General features: G+C 42.8%; 1 protein-coding gene across 6 annotated transcripts in view; it reads left to right on the forward strand.

The window, feature by feature from the left end:
* The window catches only part of SFSWAP (splicing factor SWAP), a 183956-nt gene extending 160507 nt beyond the window's left edge, over nt 1–23449 (forward strand). For 4 of the 6 annotated variants that reach the window (XM_077293315.1, XM_077293314.1, XM_077293318.1 and 1 more), the window contains 3 exons: nt 3407–3568; nt 15421–15493; nt 22637–23449. In XM_077293315.1, coding sequence (XP_077149430.1) covers nt 3407–3568; nt 15421–15493; nt 22637–22702 — 301 coding nt within the window. In that variant the 3' untranslated portion in view covers nt 22703–23449. Of the gene's footprint in view, nt 1–3406; nt 3569–15420; nt 15494–16859; nt 16917–22636 lie in introns of all 6 variants that reach the window. The other 2 variants (XM_077293317.1, XM_077293316.1) reach the window with 2 other exon arrangements.
* The last annotated feature ends 4498 nt before the right edge of the window (nt 23450–27947 follow it).

Consider the following 27947-nt stretch of genomic DNA (forward strand, 5'->3'; position numbering starts at 1 on the left):
TTTTAATCAGAGTTAAGTTTGAAAATTGCAAAATGTTAAAAACGTTATCCAAATTTCTGTTTTTATTTTTCACATATAAGCGAAAGCATATCGAAGAAATTGTACCACTATCATGAAGTACAACAAACAATCTTATCCAGTCTGTTAAGCGGATCCAGCCTGAAATAAATCCCCTCCTCATCCGAAGCCAGAGAGAGAATTGTATGCTCGTCTGCCATTCCGCACATTTAGGATACAGCTGGCTTCCTTTTTATGCCCGCTTCTAGGCACAGGCCCATCTAAAATGTTTACATTTAATTATTGATGGGCAGATGTGACTAGAAGACGCTCCATTTCTCCCCCTTTTTACAGTTTGAAATGTGCCGTTAATATGATCCAACAAAGTAGAGGTTGTTTGTTTTTGGCGCATAAAACCTCCAATAAATAATGTCCTCATAGCGCAGCATAAAATCCTGGGTGGAAAATGACTTAATTTATTTCTCTTGAAAACCCGAGAAATGAGATCTCCCTTGTGAGCCACATGTCCTCGTGTTAAACGGCTACTGCCGAGACCATTGGGCACTCCACGATTAAACACCGTGCGCTGCTTCTGTATCAGTAGTTTTATGTTGTTGGCGGGCAGAAGATGGAACACACTTACATTCTCTTATTGTGTGCTGGGGGTGTGATTAGCCATATTGGTCTGGTGGAAAAATCTGCAGGATTATCATATTTCTACGTAGAAAAATGTCTTGACCTGTGGATTAGCCATTTTAATACACAATAAGGGCATCATGGATTACTTACCTGGAGCTGGGTGGCCAGACGCTAATGCTTATTTTTTATTATTATTATTATTATTTACTATTATAGCGCCATTTATTCCATGGCGCTTTACATGTGAGGAGGGGTATACGTAATAAAAACAGGTACAATAATCTTGAACAATACAAGTCATAACTGGTACAGGAGGAGAGAGGACCCTGCCCGCGAAGGCTCACAATCTACAAGAGATGGGTGAGGATACAGTAGGTGAGGATAGAGCTGGTCGTGCAGCGGTTTGGTCAATCGGTGGTTACTGCAGGTTGTAGGCTTGTCAGAAGAGAGAGGTCTTCAGGTTCTTTTTGAAGGTTTATCCCTTTATCGTCGATATCCGTACAATTAGTATTGCTTTTTATGGTAACTTCACCCCTGGCTGATCCACTTAATCCACATCCAGTCTGACTTTTGACTCCTTCCAATTAGTCATGTTGATTGACTGTGCCCATTTTGTTTACATCTTTGGCAGTCCATTATTCTGTAGTGTTAACTATTGATTTTTTGACTATGTATTTTGATGCTGTGAGCAATGCTGGAGTTTGTGTGTGTTATTACTATTATTATTATTATTATTATTCATTTTTATAGCGCCAGTTATTCCATGTAAACATGTGAAAAAAGGGGGCATATATAGACGAGTACAATAAACATGAGCAATACAAGGCACACACAGGTACAGAAGGAGAGAGGACCCTGCCCAGGAGGGCTCACAGTCTACAGGGGATATGAGCAGTTGCTTAACTCTTTAGTGACCGAGCCAAATTTTTGAAATCTGACCAGTGTCTCTTTATGTGGTAATAACTCTGGAAGGCTTCAACAGATCCCAATGATTTTGAGATTTTTTGTTTGTAACATGTTGTACTTCATGTTAATGGTAAATTTATGTCTATATGTTTAGTGCTTATAAAAATATCAAATTTCAAACTTTGAATGATATATGGTATAAAAATGTAGCAGTAGGTTTTTTTTTTATTTTTTCAAGGAAATTTACAAAACGTATTTTTTTTTGAAGGACGTATTCAGGTTTGAAGTGACTTTGGGGTCCTAGATATTGGAAAACCTCCAAAATTGATATTTTAATAACTCCACCCCCCGACACATGGAAAACTGCTGTCAGGTAGTTTATTAACCCTGCAGGTGAAGTTAAGGAATGAATGCAAAGTGGCATGACAGAAATGACAACATTTATTTTTACCACTTAAATGGCGCAATCTTCTGAACAGGCCGCTATAGCCGGCAGACACTAAGGCCGCTATTTGGCTGTGAATTCCCATGGCAAACATCAGGACCACACAGTCATGAGCTTAGAATGCCGATGGGGATAAATAGGAAGCCGCCACACTCTGTTAACCATTTATATGATGAAGTCACTATTGATGGCAGCATCTAAGAGGATAAACAGATATGGACGGTGCCGACACTGATCGTCACCTATAGTGTGTAGCCGACAGCTGCTGGATTGTCACCTGTATGGGGAGGCTATTCTCTTACATCTCAGGTCAGCAAAAAGATGTATTGGTGGTCATTAAGGGGTTAATGAGTAGATGGACTGCAATAAAGTTCAGCACTAAAGGTCAACACCATTTTATTTTCTCTAAAAAGTAGGCAGGAGTTTAAGTGAATCTGTCATCGGTTTATGCCGCCTAATCTGAGAACAGCATAATCTAGAGACAGAGATTGATTCCAGCGATTTGTAGCTGTTTGTGTCATTTTGATAATATTGCTTAATCAGCAGAACATTATCATTAGAGGACTAGTAAAACTGCTGCCAGATAGTCGGTGCATATTCATGAGCTCTGTACGACCACGCCCCCTCCACTGATTGGCAGCTTTCTCCTTGTGTACACAGCTGCCAATCAGGGTTGTGGGCGGGGTTATAGAGCTCCACATTCAGAGAACTGCTAGATCTGCAGCAGAGAAAACGGTGATCTTACCAAAATGACAGCAGACCTGACAGTGACACATCAGTGGTATCAGGGTCTCTTTCTCCATTATGCTGCACTCAGATGGAGTAGCAAAAATCTGGTGACCGATTCCCTTTAGGTTATAATAGAAAACATTGATGACAGACATGTATGCTTATCTGGAAATTACATTTTACCTTAAGCACCACTCCAGTGGGTTTTTTTTTACTTCACTGCTTAAAATCCAAGTTCTCTGCCCCTCGCCTGTTACTCGTCTTCTGGCGTTTTCATCTGTTTTCGCCGCCGCCCTGGTCTGTGTCCTGCAGTTTGTGACCTGCCGGCAGCTCCAGTGTTTTCATGGAGCGAGCCGAAGGTCACTAATCAATGTAAGTCTATGAGATGATCGATCTAGCCTCTTTCTAGCTCTCAGACTTGCATTGAGAGCCTGTGACGTAGCTTCTGACTTGCGGCCAGTCAGAAGCTGTGCTCACAACATGGCGTCCCGGGACCGGAGTGGCTACCAAAAATGTTGAAGATGCCAGAGGACGAGTATATGACAGAGGGCAGGGGACTTGCCTTTATAGCAACATTTCAGTGGTGAAGAAACCCTGTAGTGGTGCTTAAATGTCCTGTATGGAATCTTCCTTTTGACTGCTAGATTCTTTGGGCAATGTGTTTCTAATCCACATTTGTTTCCATTTCAGGAGCCCACATGGAAATGGGAAGAAAAGACATTTTAGATCAGAATCGAAGTCCAAGCCAAGATCTCGTTCCCGCTCACCCAGCAGACACCGGCCACAGAGTTCACTACACTCAACTAGTATCTCTCCCATGGAGAGCAGGGGATCGAGTCTACAACAGTACAGGTAACTCAATTCATGCACTTGTTTTCTGAAGACCCAAGCCTGTTTTCATCTTTATGACCAGGCAAAATTTAAAATTTCTAACCACTGATTCTGAGATTGTTTGTTTTTTTTGTTTTTTCGTGACACGTACTTCATATTAGTGCTAAATTTTGGTAAATGATTTGCGTTTATTTATGAAATTATTGAACATTTGACAAAAAATGTGGAAATTTCACAATTTTCAAGCTTTGAATTTTTATGCCCTTAAACCAAATAGTAATACCACATAAAATAGATAAGTAACATTTACCACATGTCTACTTTACATCCGCATCATATTGGAACATAATTTTTTGTTTGTAAGTTAGAATGATTAAAAGTTACCGTATATACTCGAGTATAAGCCGACCCGAGTATAAGCCGAGGCACCTACTTTTGCCACGGAAAGCTGGGTAAGCTTATTGACTCTAGTATAAGCCGGGTATGCATTGTCCGCTGATCCCTGTCCTGCTACGCTAGGATCCCCCTGTCCTGTCCTGGTATGTGTGGCTCCCCCTGTCCTGGTATGTGTGGCTCCCCCTGTCCTGGTATGTGTGGCTCCCCCAGTCCTGGTATGTGTGGCTCGTCCTGTCCTGGTATGTGGCTCGTCCTGTCCTGTCCTGGTATGTGGCTCCCCCTGTCCTGTCCTGGTATGTGGCTCCCCCTGTCCTGTCCTGGTATGTGGCTCCCCCTGTCCTGGTATGTGGCTCCCCCTGTCCTGTCCTGGTATGTGAGGCTCCCCCGATCCTGTGTTGCTCGGCTCCCCCTTTTCCCCTGGTTGTATACATGGCTCACATTGCCCCCTCCCCGTCATACTCGCCCTCCTCACTCCTGCGGCTCCCCTCTTCTCTGCTCAGTGGTCATATAGTACCGCTCATTAAGGTAATGAATATACGCTCCACGCCTATGGGAATGGAGACGCGTCCATATTCGTTACCTTAATGAGCGGTACCATGTGATCGCTCAGCACAGGAGAGGAGAGCCGCAGCGACGGAGGGTGAGTATGATGTCTTGTTAGCCTGCAGCTGTCTCTGTGCCGCAGCCACCGGCTCCTGCACTGCTTCGCCACTCCCCCTTCCCCTCCAGCGTTCTGCACAATTAACTAGTGTATAAGCCAAGGGGGGGCGTTTTCAGCATAAAAAATTGTGCTAAAAATCTCGGCTTATAAACGAGTATACGGTAATCGGCTATTTTTCATTTTTCCAAGAAAATTTACAAAATAAATTTTCTAGGGACCTCATTACATTTGAAGTGACTTTGAGAAGCCTATATGACAGAAAATGCTCAAAAGTTACACCATTCTAAAAACTGCACTCCTCAAATGCGCAAAACCACATTCAAGGAGTTTATTAACCCTTTAGGTGTGTCACAGGAATTTAAGCAATGTGGAAGGGAAAAAAAAAAGATACTTTTTTACCCACAAATGATTTTCTTCCTTAGTTTTCATTAGGGTAACTAGAGAAAATGTACTGTACAAGTTGTTGTGCAGTTCTGAGCACACCGATACCCCATATGTGGGGGAAAACTACTTTTTGCGTGCAGGGCTCGGGAAGGGAAGGGGAACCATTTGACTTTTGGAGCACAAAAATCGTGGCGGATGCCATGTCGCATATGTAGAGTTAATGATGTGCCTAAACAGTGGACCCCCCAAGTGACCCCATTTTGGAAACTACACCCCTCAAGCAACTTATCTAGGTGTATTGTGAGCACATTGAACACACAGATGCTTCACAGTATGTTGTAACGTTGACCCATGAAAATAAAAAAAAATAAAACAAAAAAAAACCTATTTCTAGAAAAATGTTGCTTTGGCTTGGAGTAGATTATGGAAGCCATGTCGCGTTTGAAGAGCCCCCGACATGCCAAAACAGCAGAAAGCCCCACAATTGACCCCATTTTGGAAGCAACACTTCTCAAGGAATTCATCTTGGGGTATAGTGAGCATTTTTAACCATTAGGTGATTCACAGAATTGTGTAACATTGGCTGTCTAATAGATAATAAATGTCGCTTTGACCCCAAGTTTTTAATTTTCAGAAGGGATAATAGGTAAAAATGAACTGTACAATTTGTTACTCAATTTCTCCTGTGTGTGCCAGTGGCCCCATATGTGGTCTAAAACTACTTTTGAGGCAAGTTGCACAGCTCAGAACGGAGATGCATATTGAAGTGTAGATTTTGTTGTTATGGTTTGGGGTGCCATGACCCAGTGGAAGATCTTCGCCCATGAGGTGCCAGAACAGCAGATTCCCTCCATAAGTGACTCCATTTTACAAACTACACCTCTTAATGAATTCATCGAAGGGTACAGTGATCATACTGACACCACGGGTATGTCACAGAATTTTGTACTATTGGGCAGTAAAGAAAAAATTATTACATTTTTACCACACACACACAATTTCCACCACAAATTTTACATTTTTGCTCTCGGAAATATATAAAAATGGCATCAAAATTTCACATAATGTCTCCTAAACATTGCAAAACTGTGTCTGCACAGTATTGCTTAGTAGAGTTGAGCGAATTTGTTCAGGTTCCCTCTTATTCAGCATGCTATAGTGTTTCTCGAATAAGCTGCAGAGGGAATCAGGCTGCCTGGATCGTGCTGGCTGATCAGCTGATGGGCGCCGCAGCTGCATGTGTCGCGGCTGTGTCACAGCACATGCATGGAGAACCCAACACACAGGCTCTCCATGCATGTGTTGTGACTGTAGACCATAAAATATCAAGTGCACCATTATAATGAAAGTATCCAAAATATATTGATAAATCACTCACGGTGCTACAAAAATGCATAGAAATAACATAGTAACAAAAGGAAAAAAGGGGGAAAGCCTATGCATAAATACGTACACACCGGATATATGAAAAAATGCAAACTTTTATTATAACAAACACACCAACCAATATAAAATCAATTAACATGATATACACACCCTTCCCCATGGAAAGACATACGGCCCGAATAATGTCCAATATCAAAAATATACAAAGAAAGAAACACACCGGCGCTCCTAGGATGAGTGAGATGGGAAGCTGCTGGTCCCTAGACAGCCACTGTGCTGGATCTGTCACGTAGTATGGGAAGACTGTAAAATGGGTAAGGACACCGCGCTAACCAACTAAAACACGTGCAATTGGATGAATGTACCTGAGAATTGAGAAAACCTAAGAATGGATATAAAAAAGCTGATGATTGGCAGCTGACAATAAGGAAGCAGCTGCGTTCCTCCAATAACACCACTAGTAACAACTCCACTGTTAATAAAAATATAAATAAGAATAAGCCAATGCCAGACAACCGTTGCCAGCAGTCACCGGCCGTACAATGCCTAATTGCCACAGTAGGTACAGTATATACAGTGGGGCAAAAAAGTATTTAGTCAGTCAGCAATAGTGCAAGTTCCACCACTTAAAAAGATGAGAGGCGTCTGTAATTTACATCATAGGTAGACCTCAACTATGGGAGACAAACTGAGAAAAAAAATTCCAGAAAATCACATTGTCTGTTTTTTTATCATTTTATTTGCATAATATGGTGGAAAATAAGTATTTGGTCAGAAACAAAATTTCATCTCAATACTTTGTAATATATCCTTTGTTGGCAATGACAGAGGTCAAACGTTTTCTGTAAGTCTTCACAAGGTTGCCACACACTGTTGTTGGTATGTTGGCCCATTCCTCCATGCAGATCTCCTCTAGAGCAGTGATGTTTTTGGCTTTTCGCTTGGCAACACGGACTTTCAACTCCCTCCAAAGGTTTTCTATAGGGTTGAGATCTGGAGACTGGCTAGGCCACTCCAGGACTTTGAAATGCTTCTTACGAAGCCACTCCTTCGTTGCCCTGGCGGTGTGCTTTGGATCATTGTCATGTTGAAAGACCCAGCCACGTTTCATCTTCAATGCCCTTGCTGATGGAAGGAGGTTTGCACTCAAAATCTCACGATACATGGCCCCATTCATTCTTTCATGTACCCGGATCAGTCGTCCTGGCCCCTTTGCAGAGAAACAGCCCCAAAGCATGATGTTTCCACCACCATGCTTTACAGTAGGTATGGTGTTTGATGGATGCAACTCAGTATTCTTTTTCCTCCAAACACGACAAGTTGTGTTTCTACCAAACAGTTCCAGTTTGGTTTCATCAGACCATAGGACATTCTCCCAAAACTCCTCTGGATCATCCAAATGCTCTCTAGCAAACTTCAGACGGGCCCGGACATGTACTGGCTTAAGCAGTGGGACACGTCTGGCACTGCAGGATCTGAGTCCATGGTGGCGTAGTGTGTTACTATGGTAGGCCTTGTTACATTGGTCCCAGCTCTCTGCAGTTCATTCACTAGGTCCCCCCGCGTGGTTCTGGGATTTTTGCTCACCGTTCTTGTGATCATTCTGACCCCACGGGGTGGGATTTTGCGTGGAGCCCCAGACCGAGGGAGATTATCAGTGGTCTTGAATGTCTTCCATTTTCTAATTATTGCTCCCACTGTTGATTTCTTCACTCCAAGCTGGTTGGCTATTGCAGATTCAGTCTTCCCAGCCTGGTGCAGGGCTACAATTTTGTTTCTGGTGTCCTTTGACAGCTCTTTGGTCTTCACGATAGTGGAGTTTGGAGTCAGACTGTTTGAGGGTGTGCACAGGTGTCTTTTTATACTGATAACAAGTTTAAACAGGTGCCATTACTACAGGTAATGAGTGGAGGAAAGAGGAGACTCTTAAAGAAGAAGTTACAGGTCTGTGAGAGTCAGAAATCTTGATTGTTTGTTTCTGACCAAATACTTATTTTCCACCATAATATGCAAATAAAATGATAAAAAAACAGACAATGTGATTTTCTGGATTTTTTTTTCTCAGTTTGTCTCCCATAGTTGAGGTTTACCTATGATGTAAATTACAGACGCCTCTCATCTTTTTAAGTGGTGGAACTTGCACTATTGCTGACTGACTAAATACTTTTTTGCCCCACTGTATATGAGTGTGTAACGGATGAGTTAGAAATAGTACACTTACTGTTGAGTTGCAGGTGCTGGCGTTGTGCTGGTGTATATAGGAGCAGGGGCCGCTGCCACCTGTGTGTCCGGAGCGGGAAGGTCCAGACGGCGGTGAGGGGCGGCAGAAACACTCACTGATGCGGGAGCGTCCTCCCTAGCAAGTGCTCTGCCTTCACACGCCTGAAGCGCCGTTGGCCCTGACGAAGAAGGTCCGGAGACCTTCGAAACGCGTAGGCACTTTGGTCCCTATCGGCACCCGTCCCCTGCTCTTGTTTTCCTTTCCCCTCCTGGTTACGTCACCCTGACCACACGCCCCCTTACTCCACCGCTCTGTCTAGCGGTGTCCTCGCAGCCCACGTGTGCCGGCCAACGGCGCTTCAGGCGTGTGAAGGCAGAGCACTTGCTAGGGAGGACGCTCCCGCATCAGTGAGTGTTTCTGCCGCCCCTCACCGCCGTCTGGACCTTCCCGCTCCGGACACACAGGTGGCAGCGGCCCCTGCTCCTATATACACCAGCACAACGCCAGCACCTGCAACTCAACAGTAAGTGTACTATTTCTAACTCATCCGTTACACACTCATATATATATACTGTACCTATTGTGGCAATTAGGCATTGTACGGCCGGTGACTGCTGGCAACGGTTGTCTGGCATTGGCTTATTCTTATTTATATTTTTATTAACAGTGGAGTTGTTACTAGTGGTGTTATTGGAGGAACGCAGCTGCTTCCTTATTGTCAGCTGCCAATCATCAGCTTTTTTATATCCATTCTTAGGTTTTCTCAATTCTCAGGTACATTCATCCAATTGCACGTGTTTTAGTTGGTTAGCGCGGTGTCCTTACCCATTTTACAATGTCCAATATCATACCATTAGTTCACAAGAACGTTGAATTATGCCCCCTGGATAATTGACATGCAGATGACATCAACAAAAAAACTAAGGCACACAGATATATATGAACACAACATAAGTCCTCATAATAATAAAGGCAAAAATTGGGCATCTCCAAAATTGTCTTAAATGATTGCACCGTGCGGCTCCAAGTTATAAAGAGAGAAAATATATATTATTATTATTATTTATTATTATAGCGCCATTTTTTCCATGGCGCTTTACATGTGAGGAGGGGTGTACATAATAAAAACAAGTACAATAATCTTGAACAATACAAGTCACAACTGGTACAGGAGGTGAGAGGACCCTGCCCGGGAGGGCTCACAATCTACAAGGGATGGGTGAGGATACAGTAGGTGAGGATAGAGCTGGTCGTGCAGCGGTTTGGTCGATTGGTGGTTACTGCAGGTTGTAGGCTTGTCGGAAGAGGTGGGTCTTCAGGTTCTTTTTGAAGGTTTATCCCTTTATCGTCAATATCCGTACAATTAGTATTGCTTAGTATTAGTATTGGTAGGCGAGAGTCTGATATGTTGTGGTAGAGAGTTCCAGAGTAGGGGGGATGCACGAGAGAAATCTTGTATGCGATTGTGTGAAGAGGAGATAAGAGGGGAGTAGAGAAGGAGATCTTGTGAGGATCGGAGGTTGCGTGCAGGAAAGTACCGGGAGACGAGGTCACAGATGTATGGAGGAGACAGGGTGTGGATGGCTTTGTATGTCATGGTTAGGCTTTTGTACTGGAGTCGCTGGGTAATGGGGAGCCAGTGAAGGGATTGACAGAGGGGAGAGGCCGGGGAATAGCAGGGGGATAGGTGGATTAGTCGGGCAGCAGAGTTTAGAATAGATTGGAGGGGTGCGAGAGTGTTAGAGGGGAGGCCACAGAGCAGGAGGTTACAGTAGTCGAGGCGGGAGATGATGAGGGCATGGACTAGGGTTTTTGCAGATTCTTGGTTTAGGAATGTACGGATCCGTGAAATATTTTTGAGTTGGAGGCGGCAGGAAGTGGAAAGGGTTTGGATATGTGGTTTGAAGGAGAGATCAGTGTCAAGGATTACCCCAAGACAGCGGGCTTGTGGGACTGGGGAGAGTGGGCAGCCGTTTACTGTAATGGATAGGTTCGTTGGGGAGGTCGTGTGAGATGGGGGAAAGACGATGAATTCTGTTTTGTCCATGTTAAGTTTTAGAAATCTAGCGGAGAAGAAGGATGAAATAGCGGATAGACATTGAGGGATTCTGGCTAGAAGGGTGGTGATATCTGGTCCAGAGATGTAGATCTGTGTGTCATCAGCATAGAGGTGATACTGAAAGCCGTGAGATTCTATGAGCTGTCCCAGGCCAAAGGTGTAAATGGAGAAGAGCAGGGGCCCTAGAACTGAACCTTGCGGGACTCCGACAGATAGGGGCGAGGTGAGGAGGTGGTGTGTGAGTGGGAGACGCTGAATGTCCGGTCTGTTAGGTATGATGAGATCCAGGATAGGGCCAAGTCTGTGATGCCAAGGGATGAGAGGGTCTGCAGCAACAGGGAATGGTCCACTGTGTCAAAGGCAGAGGACAGGTCCAGGAGGAGGAGGATAGAATAGTGCCGCTTGCTCTTGGCGGTTAATAGGTCATTGGTGACCTTAGTTAGGGGCAGTTTCAGTGGAGTGGTGTGACCGGAAGCCAGATTGAAAGCGGTCGAAGAGGGAGCAGGAAGATAGATGGGAGGACAGTTCAAGATGGACGTGTTGTTCCAGTAGTTTTGTATACAAGCCCCTATTAGAGAATGAAAGTTGAGGTTCAAAACTGCACCATAGTAATGAGAATAAGGTATAAACCTGCAGCGACCAGGAACAGGGGAGTTCAGTATGAGTCAAGTCAAATACCTATAGTGAGCCCCAGAAATCCCAAATCCGTCTCGTGGGTTTGCCTGGTCAAACCTGAAAAGATCAGGACCAGGTAGAGCCACAAAGCATGCCCTAAATTAATAGGAGTCAAAGTGCCAAAAAGCCTCCAGGATATCAGGAAGCCGGGATACCAGGGGAAGGGTGTGGGAAGGATCCCACGCGTATCGCTGCCGCTGTGCAGCTTCGTCAGGGAATAGCAATCAGCGGTGAGCGTCGGCTTTAAATACAAGAGAGATAATGAAGGTTGTTAGTTACCATCGTCGGGGATTCCCGCCGGAGAACCGGAAGTGTCACAGGAGGGAGGTGCGCACGCGTGGTAGCGTCGGGGATTCCCGCCGGACAACCGGAAGTGTCACGGGAGGGAGGTGCGCACGCGCGGTGTTGTGACTGTGATACAGCCGCGACACATACAGCTGTGGCGCTGATCAGCCGGCGTGATCCAGGAAGCAGAGTTCCCTCTGCAGCTTATTTGGTAAAAGCCGAATATGAGGGAACCTGAACAAATTCTTTCAACTCTACTGCTTAGTCACATGGCGAGACCCTGGTTGGAAGGAGCGCTATTTGATTCTTGGAGAACAAATTATCATAGAATAATTGGCTGACGCCATAGGCAGAGCCCCTAAGTGCCAGACAAGCAGTACCTCCCCCCCCCCCCCCCCCCCCCCTCAAGTGACCCAATTTGGAAATTACACCATTCTGGGAATTTATCTACAGGTGTAGTGGTGATTTTGACTTAACAGGTGCTTTCCAGAAACAAGTAGCAGTAGATGTTGCCGAGTGAAAATTGCAAATCTGCCAGTGTAGTGCCCAGCACAGTGTAGCACCCGTTAATTGTGCCCAGCTCGTGCTTCTGGAGACATGGACCCTGTAAATTAAGCTGGCTCTCATCGCTACAGAAATGCCACATTTGTGGAATTTAAACATGGTTTAGGCACACTATGGGGCTCAGAAGGGATTTTGGAGTGCAGAATTCACTGGATTTTGTGTTGGAACAAGCCATAGCGTTTTTGAAGAGCCTTTTGTACTACGAATAATGTGTAAGGCCCCTTGCCGTTTACAGATGAAGGACCTGAGCGGGAACTTAATTTTTTGTGGACTGATATGAAGCTTTTGTTGGGAACATTTTACAAAACGTTTGGGATCACATTTATCTGGCGCTCTACACTGAGCACTGAAATCAGGGTTTCCATCTAAATCTGCGAATGACATGATTCAGATGAAACCCTTGAGGAATGCTCTTCTGGCCTCTGTTCAGCAGTGTTCTTATTTTCATAAGTGCACAAAACTGTGATTGACCACACTTTCATGCACACCTAACAAGACGGACACCGCTGAATCATAGGCCAGACGGCGTCCACAGTGCCTCCATCTGCCTCATTATAGGGAACTTCCATCCGGGGTTCCGTCTGAATCACGTATTTCAGAGATTTTCATGGAAGACCCGATGTACGCACTCGGTGTAGAGCGCAGGATAAATGTGAGCCGAGCCTTACTTTGATCTTTGGGAGCCGAATGATCAAATCAACAGCAGTATAAGTGATTAGACTTTCTTCTTCTGGTCGGTGTGATTACAGCGATACCAGATTTATATTGTTTTAGCTGATGTCACACCCTAAAAACATATATATTTTTTTTTTTTAAACAAAACAAAGTTTTTGCATTGCCATTTTTTTTTAAGCTACAATTTTTATGTGAGGACTTGTTTTTAGGGGGACGAGGTGATGTTTTTATTGGTACCACTTTCAGGCACACATTCTTTGATTGCTTTCTATTATGATTTTTGGGAGTCCCAATGGGAAAAAAAACAGCTATTTAGGAATTGTGGTGTGTTTGGTTTTGTTTTTTTTTGTCGTTCACCGTATGGTAAAAGTGGTAAGTGATAAAACTGCTTTATTCTTCGTGTCAGTACGATTGCAGCAATACTACATGTACATCTTTTTTTTTTTTTTTTTTTCATGTTATGCTGCTTTTAGACAATAAAAACATTTGTTTTTGAAATAGAAAAGAATTGTTTTGGCATCTATTCTGAAAGCTATATATTTTTTTATTTCTCCGCTGACTGAGCTGTATGGCAGCTTGTTTTTGCGGGGCAAGATGTTGTTCTCACCTATACCAATTTTATTTACATTTCTCTTTTTGATTGCATTTTATTCCACTTTCAATTGGAATGTATGATGAAAAAGGATAGTTTTTTGCCACGTTTTATTTATTATTTTTACGGTATTCACTGAAGGGGTTAAATAGTGACAGTTTAATAGTTCGGGTTGTTCCAGACGTGGCAATACCAAATATGTGTACCATTTTTGGTTGTTTTTGATTTTACATGAATATACATGTTTGTCTGGTTTTTTTTTTACCTTTTTACTCTGATCGCTGATATAATACATTGCGTTGCACCAGCATTGCAATACATTATACCTGTCAGTTTTAAACTCACAGAAGCCTCTTATACCATACTTCTAGCTTTGTTTTAGCAGGCCTTCATAGCTGACAGATTAGGAGGTTGGTATGTGACCTCCTGCTGTCATGGCAACCATCGGGGCCCCATGATGTCATGTCTACATGTGTTCTAAAAAAAAAAAAAAAAGAAAAGAAAACAGCATTATCTTTAACAAAAAATGTTGTTAAATTAGTACTCTTGCATTTTCACAATAGCAGCTAGGACTTTTTAAGATTCACACCATGTATTTTCCAAACGATTTCAGCAATTCTCCTTCTCATCAAAGGCAGGGGGTTACAATGAGAGGTAACACCTATATAAACAGCTAATAAGGAATGCACCAATCACAATGGGTGATGCCACAGCTGACCCTGCTCCTCCCTTCAGAATGGTATTTGCACATGATCATTAGATGCTTCTATACCTTTGTTTATAATGTACATGTGGATTTCCTAAAATACCAAGTTAGTATAAAAAGGCTCCAGTGGCAAGGGTGAAAATCGCAACTTTTTATTTTTCATAGTGTCATTGAAAAGAAAAATTTAAAGCAAGGCGAAAGATCCAGCTCCTTAGACATAAAACAAACTTCTTTGTCACATGTTAAAAATTCCAAGTAGCATTAACAATAATCCCCGACACGTTTCTGGTCATTCAAGCACCCTTAGTTATCTTACCTTGACGCATCAGAAACATGTCTGTTTTTTATTGTTCTAAGCTGATAAGAATTTTTAATTTGTATCCATAAAGATTTTTGTGTCCGTGGAGCTAGAACTTTTCTCTTTGCTTTGTTTCGAGTGTTTTAGCAGAAACACTATCTGTGCTCCACACAGGAATGGAATCTGACATTACTGGCGAGCTGGACATTTTGATCATAAAAAAATGGCAAAAATTATAAAAAATAAATGCATGTACACAGATCTAACTGAAACAGACTCCACAACTGAGTCCTCAATTTCCCTGACTCCCGACCCCACAGCACTGCCTCACTACTGAGCATGTGTATAAAGTGCAACACAGATTCATCTCACCTAAAAGCCGAGATCCTTAGATCAGAAACAGAACAGACATTTATAGGACATTTCATAACTTTCCCAAATTGTTATTAAAACTTCTACAGCACATCCTGCACTGTACTACCGTACACAGTTTATTATATGTTTTAGAAGTCTGTCCATTTTATACCGACATGGACTCCACCTCCACAGCCCTGATATATACAGAAGATTATTTTCTGATAATAGTGATTTCAGAGAGGTTATGACTAGAGTTGAGCGAATGTTTGGAATCTGTCGCCGAATCTGAATTTGCCATATTGGTGCCATATTGGTAACCTGTTCATTCTGAATTTTTCATCATCAGTTCTGAACAAATTCGTTCATTTCTACTCCCATTGACTCAAGCGACGTTTGGCTGTGTTCGGCGAATATTGCTAAAACAATATTCACTGCCAATTATAATCGGAACCGAATTTTGAAAAATTAGCTCAACTGTAGTTATGACCTGTTAATGCCATGTCAGTGTGTGATCTGCCTTTCAGAAACCTATGTCCTAAATGTTTCCTTAGTTTTTGTATTCTTAATATATACACCTGAAGTGTAATAATGTAATAATGCCTTTTTGCTTACAGGGAAAGGTCCAAGGACAAAGATGGCCACATTGCCTCAGAAATTGTCTCTTCTGTACAGACCAAAATAACTCAGGTAAATTTATCATAAATGCATGTTAATAAATACTATAACATTTCCCTTGAAGAATTATCATTAACACTAAGCTTTAGCATCAATGGATTTTATTTGCAAGCTCCTGAAAGAAAAAAGTAAATTTCCATGAAAAAAGTTTGCCAATATGAGAGCTTTGTATTAAATCTTAAAACTAGAGCTTCACTCGTAGGACATAGTGCGCATGTAGTTAGCGATGCTGTTGGCTTGGATAATCTGCTCTTTAGCAGGATGCACATTGAGCTATAGGAACGGGATTCTGTAAGCGTTTTAGAAAATGTTAACAATTCTCAACTCATCCATGCATGCCATCATAGAACTTCAGCAAATTAAGGGTTAATCCCCCAGGTTCACATTTCACTTGTTGGTAATGAGTGGTAATTGCAGTGTGAAATATCTTTAATTATCTGGGTCTACTAAGCTGTCTTCCCATTGTTGGGTTGCTAGAACAGATTAGACCCTAATTGATAATGTCAGAACAGGTTATAGGTTAAATGAAAGAAGTAATTAAACACCAGCAAGGCGTGCAGAGATCTACAGTGCATTGAGAAAACGGCTGGGGGGAATTCTAGTTTTACCAGTCTACAGCGATCATATGCTAAAAGTAGATGCTCCCAGATTGTAATCCTGTAGAGCAGGGGTCCCCAACTTGTAGCTCGGGAGCCACATGTGATCCCGTGATGTGTGGCTCGCGGCTGCCTGCCAGCTTGGTGCATTAGCACCAGGTGTAAATCACTATTAAGAGCAGATCTCTAAATGGTGACTTTTGTGTGTAGCCCTGTACAGAACAGCAGATCTGAATGGGGGTGAGATAGGAAACCATGGAGCTTGGCATACTGCCTTGGTGTGATTTCAGTGGAAAAGCTTTGGTTGTCATTACTAATGATGAGCGAGTGTACTTGTTGCTCGGGTGACCTCCGAGTATTTTTTAGTGTTTGAAGATTAAGTTTTCATCCCGGCAGCTGAATGATTTACAGCTATTAGCCAGCTTGATTATATGTGGGAATTCCCTAGCAACCAGGCAACCCCCACATGTACTCAGCCTGGCTAATAGCTGTAAATCATTCAGCTGAGGTGATGAAAACTTAGTCTCCGAACACCAACAAATACTCGGACGTCACCCGAGCGTGCTCGGGAAAACCAGAGCAACGAGTATATTCGCTCATCACTAGTCATTATACCAGTAATGGAGGCTCTCGGTGTCACTACTGTGAGTGGGGAAGGAGCTTGTTGTGGCTGAATGTGGCTCACAACCCTCTTTCATAGCTGGATGTGGCTCTCAAACTTAGAAAGGTTGGGGACCTCTGTTGTAGAGGAAATCCTTTACACAGTTTTATTCTTTATCTAGGTCTACAAAGGCAAATCCTTGGTAACATCATTTGACTGATTCCCTTAAGTGTACGAAGTAAGCACATATCCGTATAGGTCAGCTTACCCATAAGAAAATTTCCCTTTTGTTTCAAAATTCATTGCCTACATTTCATGAAAATGCATTTTAAAGTATTCTGCAGTGTAAGATAGCGCTTACTGAATGTATTGGGGGACACTCACTTGGGCGCGATATTCAGCCACACAGGAACACTTTCTACTTAAACAGTCTATGTGGTTTATTATGGCATCATAAACCATACCACGAATAGTCCATTACACTTCATGGAACACAATAGGCACCAACCGACGGCATTAAGTTGCAATCTCTAAACATGCTGGACCTTACTCCGTCCAGTTACCATGGGTGACCACATTCCGCTCAGTTCATCAATGTCCATGGAACACAGCAAGCACCAAGTGACGGCATTAAGTTGCAGTCTCTAAACATGCTGGACCTTACTCCACGGAACATGTTAATCAGCGACAGTCTGTTCCACTGGCAGATACTTCTGTCATTATAACCCCATTTATCTGGAGCTACCTTTCTGGAGCTCCTGCTCCAGACGCTGACTCGTCAGTCCACACTCCTGGGAAGCAGCCTAACGGAGATTCATTCAACCAGGCCACTCACGACAGTCCAGACTCTCCGAAGGTCGGTAGCTCCCCAATGCAGTGCCACGCTGACCCTGCACATTCAGCCTTTCCGTACGCTCTTCAGGATGTCCGTCCCCACCTGGAACCCACCAACACACAGGCCACTGCGTGTGCTATTCAGGACATCCATCCACACTTGGGACCGTCCAACACACAGGCCACCAGGTCCCAAAGACTCACCACATGCTCTTCAAGGAGATAGCACTCCCAATACATAGGCTCTTCCAGGACCTTGCACCCGGACCATACGGATCCAAACACTCTCCACTACAGAGACCATGTGACCAAAGCCTGGTCACATTATGTAGTTGTAACCACTGCCATAGATGGGTGGTGTGTGTAGTTAGCCAGACCCGCCCAGCTCTCCAGCTAACCCTACAAGCCTCCCTTTAAAAACTATAGAAACACTTGTGGGGCTACAGGTTCCAAAACAACATTACTGGCTTACAGCGCAGAGTCCCTCTGTGACACATATCGGCCATTTACAATCCTGCCGGTCACTGTTTCACCCTCATAATCACATATGCCTCCATGCGCATCCCGAGGAGCACCTACAGCGCCCCCTAGCTGCAACAGGGGTCACTGCATCCCAGCAGATTATATGCTTTGTGCTCCATGAGCTGGCCTGTATAGGCAAAAGCCGTTTTGTTGGACACACTGACCGTTCTGCCACCTGTTTCCCCTTTGGACTTGACAACAGTAGGTTTATGTTGGCCAAAATTGTCCCTACTGGACTCATGCGCATATCGCCACTGTGTATGCACATACACAGAGCAGGGGGTTGGCCAACCTGTTTCCCCTTTGGACTTGACAACCGTAGGTTTATTTTGGCCAAAATTGTCCCTACTGGACTCATGCGCATATCGTTACTGTGTATGCACAGAGCAGGGTTTTGGCCAACTTAGGGACAAAGCCTATTTGGCACACATGCAGGTTTTATCTTGAGACACCACTGACAAATGTAACCAGTGCTGTAAAGTGCGTGCCGGTGGGGGTAGAGTTGGCCGGCCTGACTGACTGTGGGATGGTGATCAGGACCATACAGCCCTGTCTAAGATGCACCGAGCTGATATTTTGCCTTATACTTTAGTGAACGGTTTCCTGTGATGTTTACCACAGATTTTGGCGCATAAAGTGGTATTCCTCTTAAGCAATCTGCCTCCTGTGTGTTAACTTCATAACTCCACTTAACAGTCTGGCATGTTTTGGGCTAAAATCCAGCCTGGTGCCGTTTTTAGGTTTGTATGGATGATTTTCACTAAATGATTCCATATACAAGTAATGGTACATTTTATACAGTCCAGGTCACCCCCATTGTTATTTTATTTGATCTTATGGTTTCCTGTATAATTTGGCTATAATCAGTAGGAGTAATATAGATGAGAAAATGAATTTTTAGGACCCTGTTCCAGGGCCACTTCAGTAGTCAATAACCACCAGAAGGGGGTCCTGAAAACATAGTATTGCAATAGGCCTACATATTAGAAGAGGTTCCTGTGATCCCAGCAGTTAGGAGGTGGTTTGCAGGGCACCTGACTAGTGATGACAGACTAAGTATGTGGTCACTGGGTGAGGGTCGTGTGCATCAATTCGTTCCGCTCTAGAGAATTTTCTTTTTCATGATGGAATATATTCTTTAGGTTTCTACACTAGTTATGTCATCAGTGATATTTCATGCTTTATGTACACTGTGTGCAGAATTATTAGGCAAGTTGTATTTTGATCACATGATACTTTTTATACATGGTGTCCTACTCCAAGCTGTTCAGCCTTGAGAGCCAACAACCAATTAAGTAAATCAGGTGATGTGCATCTCTGTAATGAGGAGGGGTGTTGTCTAATGACATCAAAACCCTATATAAGGTGTGCTTAATTATTAGGCAACTTCCTTTCCTTTGGCAAAATGGGTCAGAAGAGAGATTTGAGGGGCTCTGAAAAGTCCAAAATTGTGAGATGTCTTGCAGAGGGATGCAGCAGTCTTGAAATTGCCAAACTTTTGAAGCGTGATCACTGAACAATCAAGCTTTTCATGGCAAATAGCCAACAGGGTCGCAAGAAGCGTGTTGGGCAAAAAAGGCGCAAGATAACTGCCCATGAATTGAGGAAAATCAAGCGTGAAGCTGCCAAGATGCCATTTGCCACCAGTTTTGTCATATTTCAGCTCTGCAACGTTACTAGAGTAACAAAAAGCACAAGGTGCGCGATACTCAGGGACATGGCCAAAGTAAGGAGGGCTGAAAAATGACCACCTTTGAACAAGAAACATAAAATGTCAAGACGTTAAGAAATATCTTAAGACTGACTTTTCAAAGGTTTTATGGACTGATGAAATGTGAGTGACTCTTGATGGGCCAGAGGCTGGATCAGTAAAGGGCGGAGAGCTCCACTCCGACTCAGATGCCAGCAAGGTGGAGGTGGGGTACTGGTATGGGCTGGTATCATCAAAGATGAACTTGTGGAACCTTTTCGGGTTGAGGATGGGGTGAAGCGCAACTCCCAGACCAACTGCCAATTTCTGGAAGATGACAACTTCAAGCAGTAGTACAGGAAGAAGTCGATATCGTTCAAGAAAAACATGATTTTCATGCAGGACAATGCTCCATCACATGCCTCCAACTACTCCACAGCGTGGCTGGCCAGTAAAGGTCTCAAAGAAGAAAAAATAATGACATGGCCCCCTTGTTCACCTGATCTGAACCCCATAGAGAACCTGTGGTCCCTCATAAAATGTGAGATCTACAGGGAGGGAAAACAGTACACCTATCGGAACAGTGTCTGGGAGGCTGTGGTGGCTGCTGCACGCAGTGTTGATCGTAAACAGATCAAGCAACTGACAGAATCTATGGATGGAAGGCTGTTGCGTGTCATCATAAAGAAAGGTGGCTATATTGGTCACTAATTTTGGGGGGTTTTGTTTTTGCATGTCAGAAATGTTTATTTCTAAATTTTGTGCAGTTACCGTATTTTTCGGACTATAAGACGCACTGGACTATAAGACGCACCCAGGTTTTACAGGTGGAAAATAGGGAAAAAAATATTTGAAGCAATAAAAGTGGTAAAATATTTAATAACATAAATAACATACTATTATGTGTTGTTATTCTATATAATAGTATGTTATTATGTTGGAAGCTACGGGTAGAAGATGGTGCTGCGGGACCAGTGTGGTGGCTGTAAAGTACTATGGAGGGTGAGTATAAGAATGGGGGGCACAGGGCTTATATTTAAAGCACCACTCTAGCATTGAAAAATAACTCTGGAGTGCTGCTTCATGATCTAATGGGAGAACTATAACTCCCAGCATGTCCTGCAGATCTTATAGCATGCTGGGAGTTATAGTTCACCACAGGAGAGGCAGAGTGCTTTATTGTGTGTTGTAAAGACTAACCTTTTAATTGTGGCAGACAGCCAGGCACGCTGTGGTGAGGTAAAGAGCTGGAACATCCCATGACTGCACAGAGCTCTCCCTCTTGTTGCCTCTCCACAGCACAGGTCATAAGAGGAAGCCTGCAGATTCTAATGCAGTGTCTGAAGGACCTGTGATGATATCAGAAGAGGGAGGGCTCTGTGCTGACATGTGATGCTCCAGCCCGCCCACTTCATAACATCACACAGGTCCTTATGCCTCAGCATCCAGCACAGCCCAGGCAGGTATGCGGCGATCTTGTCTCCTCTCGCCCTCTGCTGCTGCCGCCTCCTCCACCAGAGACACAGATCTCCCCAGCTGCTGCAGGAATCCAGCGCTGGGGAGACCATGTGTGTCCCTGTGTAAGTGAAGGACTATTAAATGGCTGCTCCCTGCTCAGCAGACAGGTGGGCGGGGAAGCGGATAATGAATATTCACTGCACTTTAATCATCGGGACCACGTGGTTTCCCTAGCGCTGCAGCCAGGCAGTGGGGATATTTTTCTGCCTCCTGTGAGTGGGATCACAGTGGATCCCACTCGCTGCTGCCACCCCCTCCCCACGTTACATCCGGACCATAAGACGCACCCACACTTTCCTCCCAAATGTGGAGGAAAAAAAGTGCGTCTTATGGTCCGAAAAATACGGTATATTGGTTTACCTGGTGAAAATAAACAAGTGAGATGGGAATATATTTGGTTTTTATTAAGTTGCCTAATAATTCTGCACAGTAATAGTTAGTCTTTTTTTATAAAGCTGCTTATAAGCATGTGTCTTCTTTCCTCGGCTCCGTGCGTCTATGGTATCTTATGTATTGGTGCGGTGTAGGTGTACACCGTGTGGTACTCTACCTCACCTGTTTTCTATTGTCTTGTACATTGTTTTAATAGTTAATAAAAACGTTTTTTGATATATTCTATATATGGACTCTGTGGTAGTTTTCTTTGGGTCCTTGTGACCCGCATTTTGGTTTCGTGTTTATCAGCGACTAGTCCGCTTACATAATCCTCTTTTATATTCAGCATATGAAATGACTGTATTAGTGGCCTCTGTACATTGATATATATATACATAGTTATATCATGCTGAGTTTTGTTGCGCTTTTGGTCAACAGTAATAGTTACCTGCACAAACAGATATCCTCCTAAGATAGCCAAATCTAAAAAAAAAAAAAACACTCCAACTTCCAAATATATTAAGCTTTGGTATTTGAGTCTTTTGGGTTGATTGAGAACATAGTTGTTGATCAATAATAAAAATAATCCTCTAAAATACAACTTGCCTAATAATTCTGCACACAGTGTACATTACACTAATCACTATGCACTAATGTCAGATATTCCTGTAACAAAGGTTCCTCGGCTTATGGCTCCTAAGCCGCCTCTGTCTCACTGATTTTTCTTGGCATTTATTCAGAAACATAAAGAACATGCTGGCCAACACAATATAGCAAATGTAATAACCCAAAATAGAACACAGTGTAGAGTATCTGCCTGGTTCATTTGACACCTGATTATGCTGTTAAATTATATTAGTAGTTTAAGTGGAAGTGTAAAATATTGTCATTTGCTGCATGGAGATTTCTTCAGAATCGGGGTGTTTCATGTAAAAGTACGTCTGTATAGAAAAGTCCTCTCTATAGTTCAGTGATGCATCTCCAGTAAAATGTAATATTCATTGTGTTTTCTTCCCCAGGATTTAATGGCTAAAGTAAGAGCAATGCTGGCAGCATCAAAAAACATGCGCACCGGTGCCTCCTGATACACTCAATTATATAGAGGGAACAAGAAGCCTCGTCACAGGCGGAGATCCTAGATGATCAGTTTTCCACTTTTATGCTGTAATTCTACATGATTTCCACGTGAAATCAAATTACAAATGGTCAATTTTTTATTGACCTTTTCCTTTCGAATGTTACAGAGATACATTTCCCATGATGCCTATCAACCCATATGTTCCAGGATATGAAATTAGCATCGTCTGTTTAAAGGGGTTGTCCAGCCTTAGGGTACAAGTCTGCAGTTGCCCTATGTGACTTTACACGTCTAATTGGAATGTGGCCGGAAGTATGCAGATCACATACTAGCATTCACACAACCTCCTGCTTCTTGCATCGGAGAATCCTCATAAAGCACAGTATGAGCTGTGCGGATTAATCCACATGGTGACTGCAGACTTGTACCCTACAGCCGGTCAACCACTTTAAGGTCTGTCTCACACATTCTGTGTTTGGATTGGCCTGGTCTGTTGGTCTCCTGTTCTAATCTAGTTGCCTCATAGGCCTTCTATGAGGATGCTAGCTCAGGTCAGGAAATCCAGCAGTGGTGCCAGATATTCCTACCCATGCACACGTCTTGTGAATCTGGGCTAACTTACTGGGCATCTGGTGGTGCTTCCTGGGACACGTAGACCAGCAACATTTGTCATACTGCAGAATACTTTATAAATTGACCAGCATAAGACCCTGTGTATATTTGTATATATTATGTTTGTGTAATAAAGTGCTATAAAAAAAATCTTTGTTTTTTTTGTTAAGGGGAAATGTTTGAATGATTGCATGATCCATAAATCTATGCTTATTAAAACAGAGGTCTACTTTCCTTAAGAAAAACCTGTCACTGTGTTAAACTTGGCCAGTTTTCGTTCTTATTTCCATTGCTCACCCGAGTATTGAGTTTGGATTTTTTTTTTCCTCAATCCAACATGTATTCAAGCAAATGGGCACTTTTTATTTAGTGCTAATTTGTACAGTCTTTACCAAGGGGGTGCGGCTCACAGGAATGTCTGAAGGATTGGCTTTCTGTAGCTCTCTCTCAACTTGGTGAAGACCATAAAAATTAGCACTAGATAAAAGCGTCCATATCTATATACCCTGTAGGAGACTAAGAATAAAAATACTACGGGAAGCAGTGGGAATAATAGTCCACCGTTCATAGTCCAAGTCTGGCCACTTTTAATTTGATGACAGGTCCTGTTTTAAATTGACAAAGTACTTGTAAAAGAAAAGAACTTTGCAATTTACTTATTAAAAATCCTTTCTATTCTAAAGAAAAAAAAAAGTAACTTTTAACTTTGTGGTTTACTGCTCAATTCCTGTGTCACCGGTCACTTCTGCAGTCTTATCGACAGTGGACAGTCTCAAATGCAAAGTGTGCAGCGCTCTGTTTTTTTTACTATAAAGCTTGTAAGCGCTGGTCTGAAGCTGGCCTGATGGCTGAATCCTGCCAGCTTTAGTGCTACTCCCATCCTCCAGGCCTACAGAGGTAAAGCTGCCTCTGTGTAGCATTAACCCCTTCATGACCTTGGGATTTTTCATTTTTCCGTGTTCGTTTTTCGCTCCCCTCCTTCCCAGAGCCATAACTTTTTTATTTTTCTGTCAATTTGGCCATGTGAGGGCTTATTTTTTGCGGGGCGAGTTGTACTTTTGAATGACATCATTGGTTTTACCATGTCGTGTACTAGAAAACGGGAAAAAAATTCCAAATGCGGTAAAATTGCAAATAAAAGTGCAGTCCCACACTTGTTTTTTGTTTGGCTTTTTTGCTAGGTTCACTAAATACTAAAACTGACCTGATATTATGATTCTCCAGGTCATTACGAGTTCATAGACACCTAATATGTCTAGGTTATTTTTTATCTAAGTGGTGAAAAAAAATTCCAAACTTTGCTAAAAAAAAAAAAAATGTGCCATTTTCCGATACTCGTAGCGTCTCCATTTTTCATGATCTGGGGTCGGTTGAGGGCTTATTTTTTGCGTGCTGAGCTGGCGTTTTTAATGATACCATTTTGGTGCAGATACGTTCTTTTGATCGCCCGTTATTGCATTTTAATGCAATGTCGCGGCGACCAAAAAAACGTAATTCTGGCGTTTCGAATTTTTTTTCTCGCTACGCCGTTTAGCAATCAGGTTAATGCTTTTTTTTTTATTGATCGGGCGATTCTGAACGCGGCGATACCAAATGTGTAGGTTTGATTTTTTTTTTTTATTATTGATTTATTTTGATTGGGGTGAAAGGGGGGTGATTTAAACTTTTATATTTTTATTTTTTTCATTTTTTTTTTTGCTTTTTATTTTTTTTTACTTTTGCCATGCTTCAATAGCCTTCATGGGAGGCTAGAAGCTGGCACAACGCGATCGGCTCTGCTACATAGCAGCGATCATCAGATCGCTGCTATGCAGCAGAAATGCAGGTGTGCTGTGAGCACCGACCACAGGGTGGCGCTCACAGCTACCAGCGATCAGTAACCATAGAGGTCTCAAGGACCTCTATGGTTACAATGCAGAAGCATCGCTGACCCCCGATCATGTGACGGGGGTCGGCGATGCGCTCCTTTCCGGCCGCCCGGCCGAATGCGGTAGTTAAATGCCGCTGTCTGCGTTTGACAGCGGCATTTAACTAGTTAATAGCGCCGGGTGAATCGCGATTTCACCCGCCACTATTGCGGGCACATGTCAGCTGTTCAAAACAGCTGACATGTCCCGGCTTTGATGCGGGCTCACCGCCGGAGCCCACATCAAAGCGGGGCTTCTGACCTCGGACGTACTATCCCGTCCTAGGTCAGAAAGGGGTTAAAGAGCTCAGTTTACAAGCACATGCTGCTAGTGCAAAACTGTCAATCCTCAGTAGCACAGTGCCCCCCTGCAGCAGAAAACCAGGAGGAGAGGGAGCGGTGCATTCCTAAAGATAGGATATGCGACAGACCCTTTAAGGGTGCTCATATCTGAAAATTCCTTCAACACTTCTCCAAGTTATATGGTTGCAGACCACAATGGAAAGTTTGAACATCTCTGATTTCAACATGCCAATTCTGTCTTCTCCACTGAATGTCCACCTGAAATGCATGTGGAGAACCATTATAGGTGGCCTTGAGCCAATTTCAGGTTTGATTGCAATTGAAAAAAAAAAAACACATACCATAAGAATACAGCCTTCCCAAAACCTGTCTGCCGACAAATGCACTTCTTGCAGGATGCAGCAGGCCCCCACTAATAAAGGCAGGGTCAGCACAGGTGCAATCTACTGATAAAAACAGCCACCCCCACATCTACCAGATTATGGAGGGGTTGGCTGCCTAGTAGAAATAATTACACACAAATAGGGCTTGCGTAGAATTCCAGTCACACAGGTATGTGCGATGCAAAGTGTCCTTGCCCATAATATCAAGCGGGCTGCCCAGCACTATACATGCACCCCACAGGGACAGACGCCCTAATACACCAAGCCAACAAAAAGGGGCCTAGCTGCATCCTGCAAAAAATGATAAAAAGTGGGGAAAAAAATAATGCATATGATAAATACATTAAATGAGGTATTGATTGCAACAGGGCTCTGAGAAATTAAGACCCTGCTATAATCTTTAAAGCCTTTAAATAGAAGTGCCTGTTTGAAGTTGTTTAATATTGTGGTTGCACAGTCCGCTCTTTTTCCTGGTAAAATGACAAAATAGGATTTGGCTATTCGTACAACATATCATATCCTGCCATATCAAAACCCTCAGGGCATCATTTGTAACATAGCCATCTTAGGTGGCCAATGTAGCACATACAGAAGAATTCTTTGGTACACATGTAAATTGTGATGAAAGAATCACTTACCAGTAACAAATTTTATTTAACGCTGCAGCTTTTCTCCTGAGGGAAGTCTTCAGAAATAATGTCCAGTGTGCACTTACCCCTAAAATAGAAGGATCACCAGACATTAGATACACGATATACTGAATTTGGAAGTAAACCACACAATTAAATTACAAACTTACACAGTCATGGCTAAAAGTGTTGTCATCCTTGAAATTGTTCCTGAAAATGAAGTATTTCTCCCAGAAAATTATTGCAATTACACTTGTGTTTTATATCCATGTTTATTTACAACAACACAAAACATCTTTCAAGTATATTTGGGGTTGGAAGACTCATGACCTAGAACGCAAACCCAGTTTTCTGACACTGGGCACTACATTGCGACACAAAATCCTTTTGGTAATCTTCAGATTCCGTGATGTCTTGCAGACACAGTCAACACACCCAGTGCCAGAGGCAGCAAACCATCTTTTGAACCACCACCTTATTTTACTATAAGTACTGTATTCTTTTCTTTCTTGGCCTCATTCAATTTTCAGTAAACAGTAAAATGATGTGCTTTACTAAAAAGCTCTATCTTGGTCTCGTCTGTCCACAAGACGCTTTCCCAAAAGGTTTTTGCTTACTGACGTAGGTTTTGGCAAACTGCAGTCTAACTTTATTTCCTCGAATGGGTCCTCCTGGGTCCCTGCCATAGTGTTTTATTTAATTCAAATGTCAACAGAGTTTGCGCTTACAGTGATGCACCCTGAACCCTGCAATGCAACTTGAAATTATTTGGAACTTGATTGGGGCTGCTTATCTACCATCAAGACTATCCTGTGTTGCAACATTTCATTAATTTTTCTCTGCCGTCCATGTCCAGAGAGATTAGCTACAGTGCCTTAGGTTGTAAACTTCTTGATTTATGCTGCTCACTGTGGACAAAGGAATATCAAGACCTTTGGAGATTGATTTTTAACTTTGAGATTGTTGATATGTTTCAACAATTTTGATTCTAAAGTCCTCAAAGTTCTCTTCTCTTTCTAATCTCCATGCTTAGTGTGTTACACACAATGCAAAAATTGAGTCATCTCCTCTTTTTAATCAAATTGTCCACACTTCTTACTTGCCACACCTATTACTTGAGTTTCAACAAGCATCCTATGCTTGAAACAAAGTTGTTTACTCACAATTTTGGAAAGGGTCATTTTTGTGGTTTTGTGTGAAATAATGTCCAATTTGCCCTTTTCTTTCCTCAGTTTTTTTGTATTGTTCCAGTACACACACATGAAACACTTGTGTAATTGCATTAATTTTCTAAGAGAAATACTTCATTTTCTGGAACATTTTCAGTCATGACTGTAGATAGAAGTCTGAAATCAAGTTGCACGTTATGTTCAAGAACTGAATCCAGATACTGATTGTTTATATATTACAGTGTATGGC

The sequence above is a fragment of the Ranitomeya variabilis genome, chromosome 1 (assembly GCF_051348905.1).
Source record: "Ranitomeya variabilis isolate aRanVar5 chromosome 1, aRanVar5.hap1, whole genome shotgun sequence".
In the NCBI taxonomy this organism is placed as follows: Eukaryota; Metazoa; Chordata; class Amphibia; order Anura; family Dendrobatidae; genus Ranitomeya; species Ranitomeya variabilis.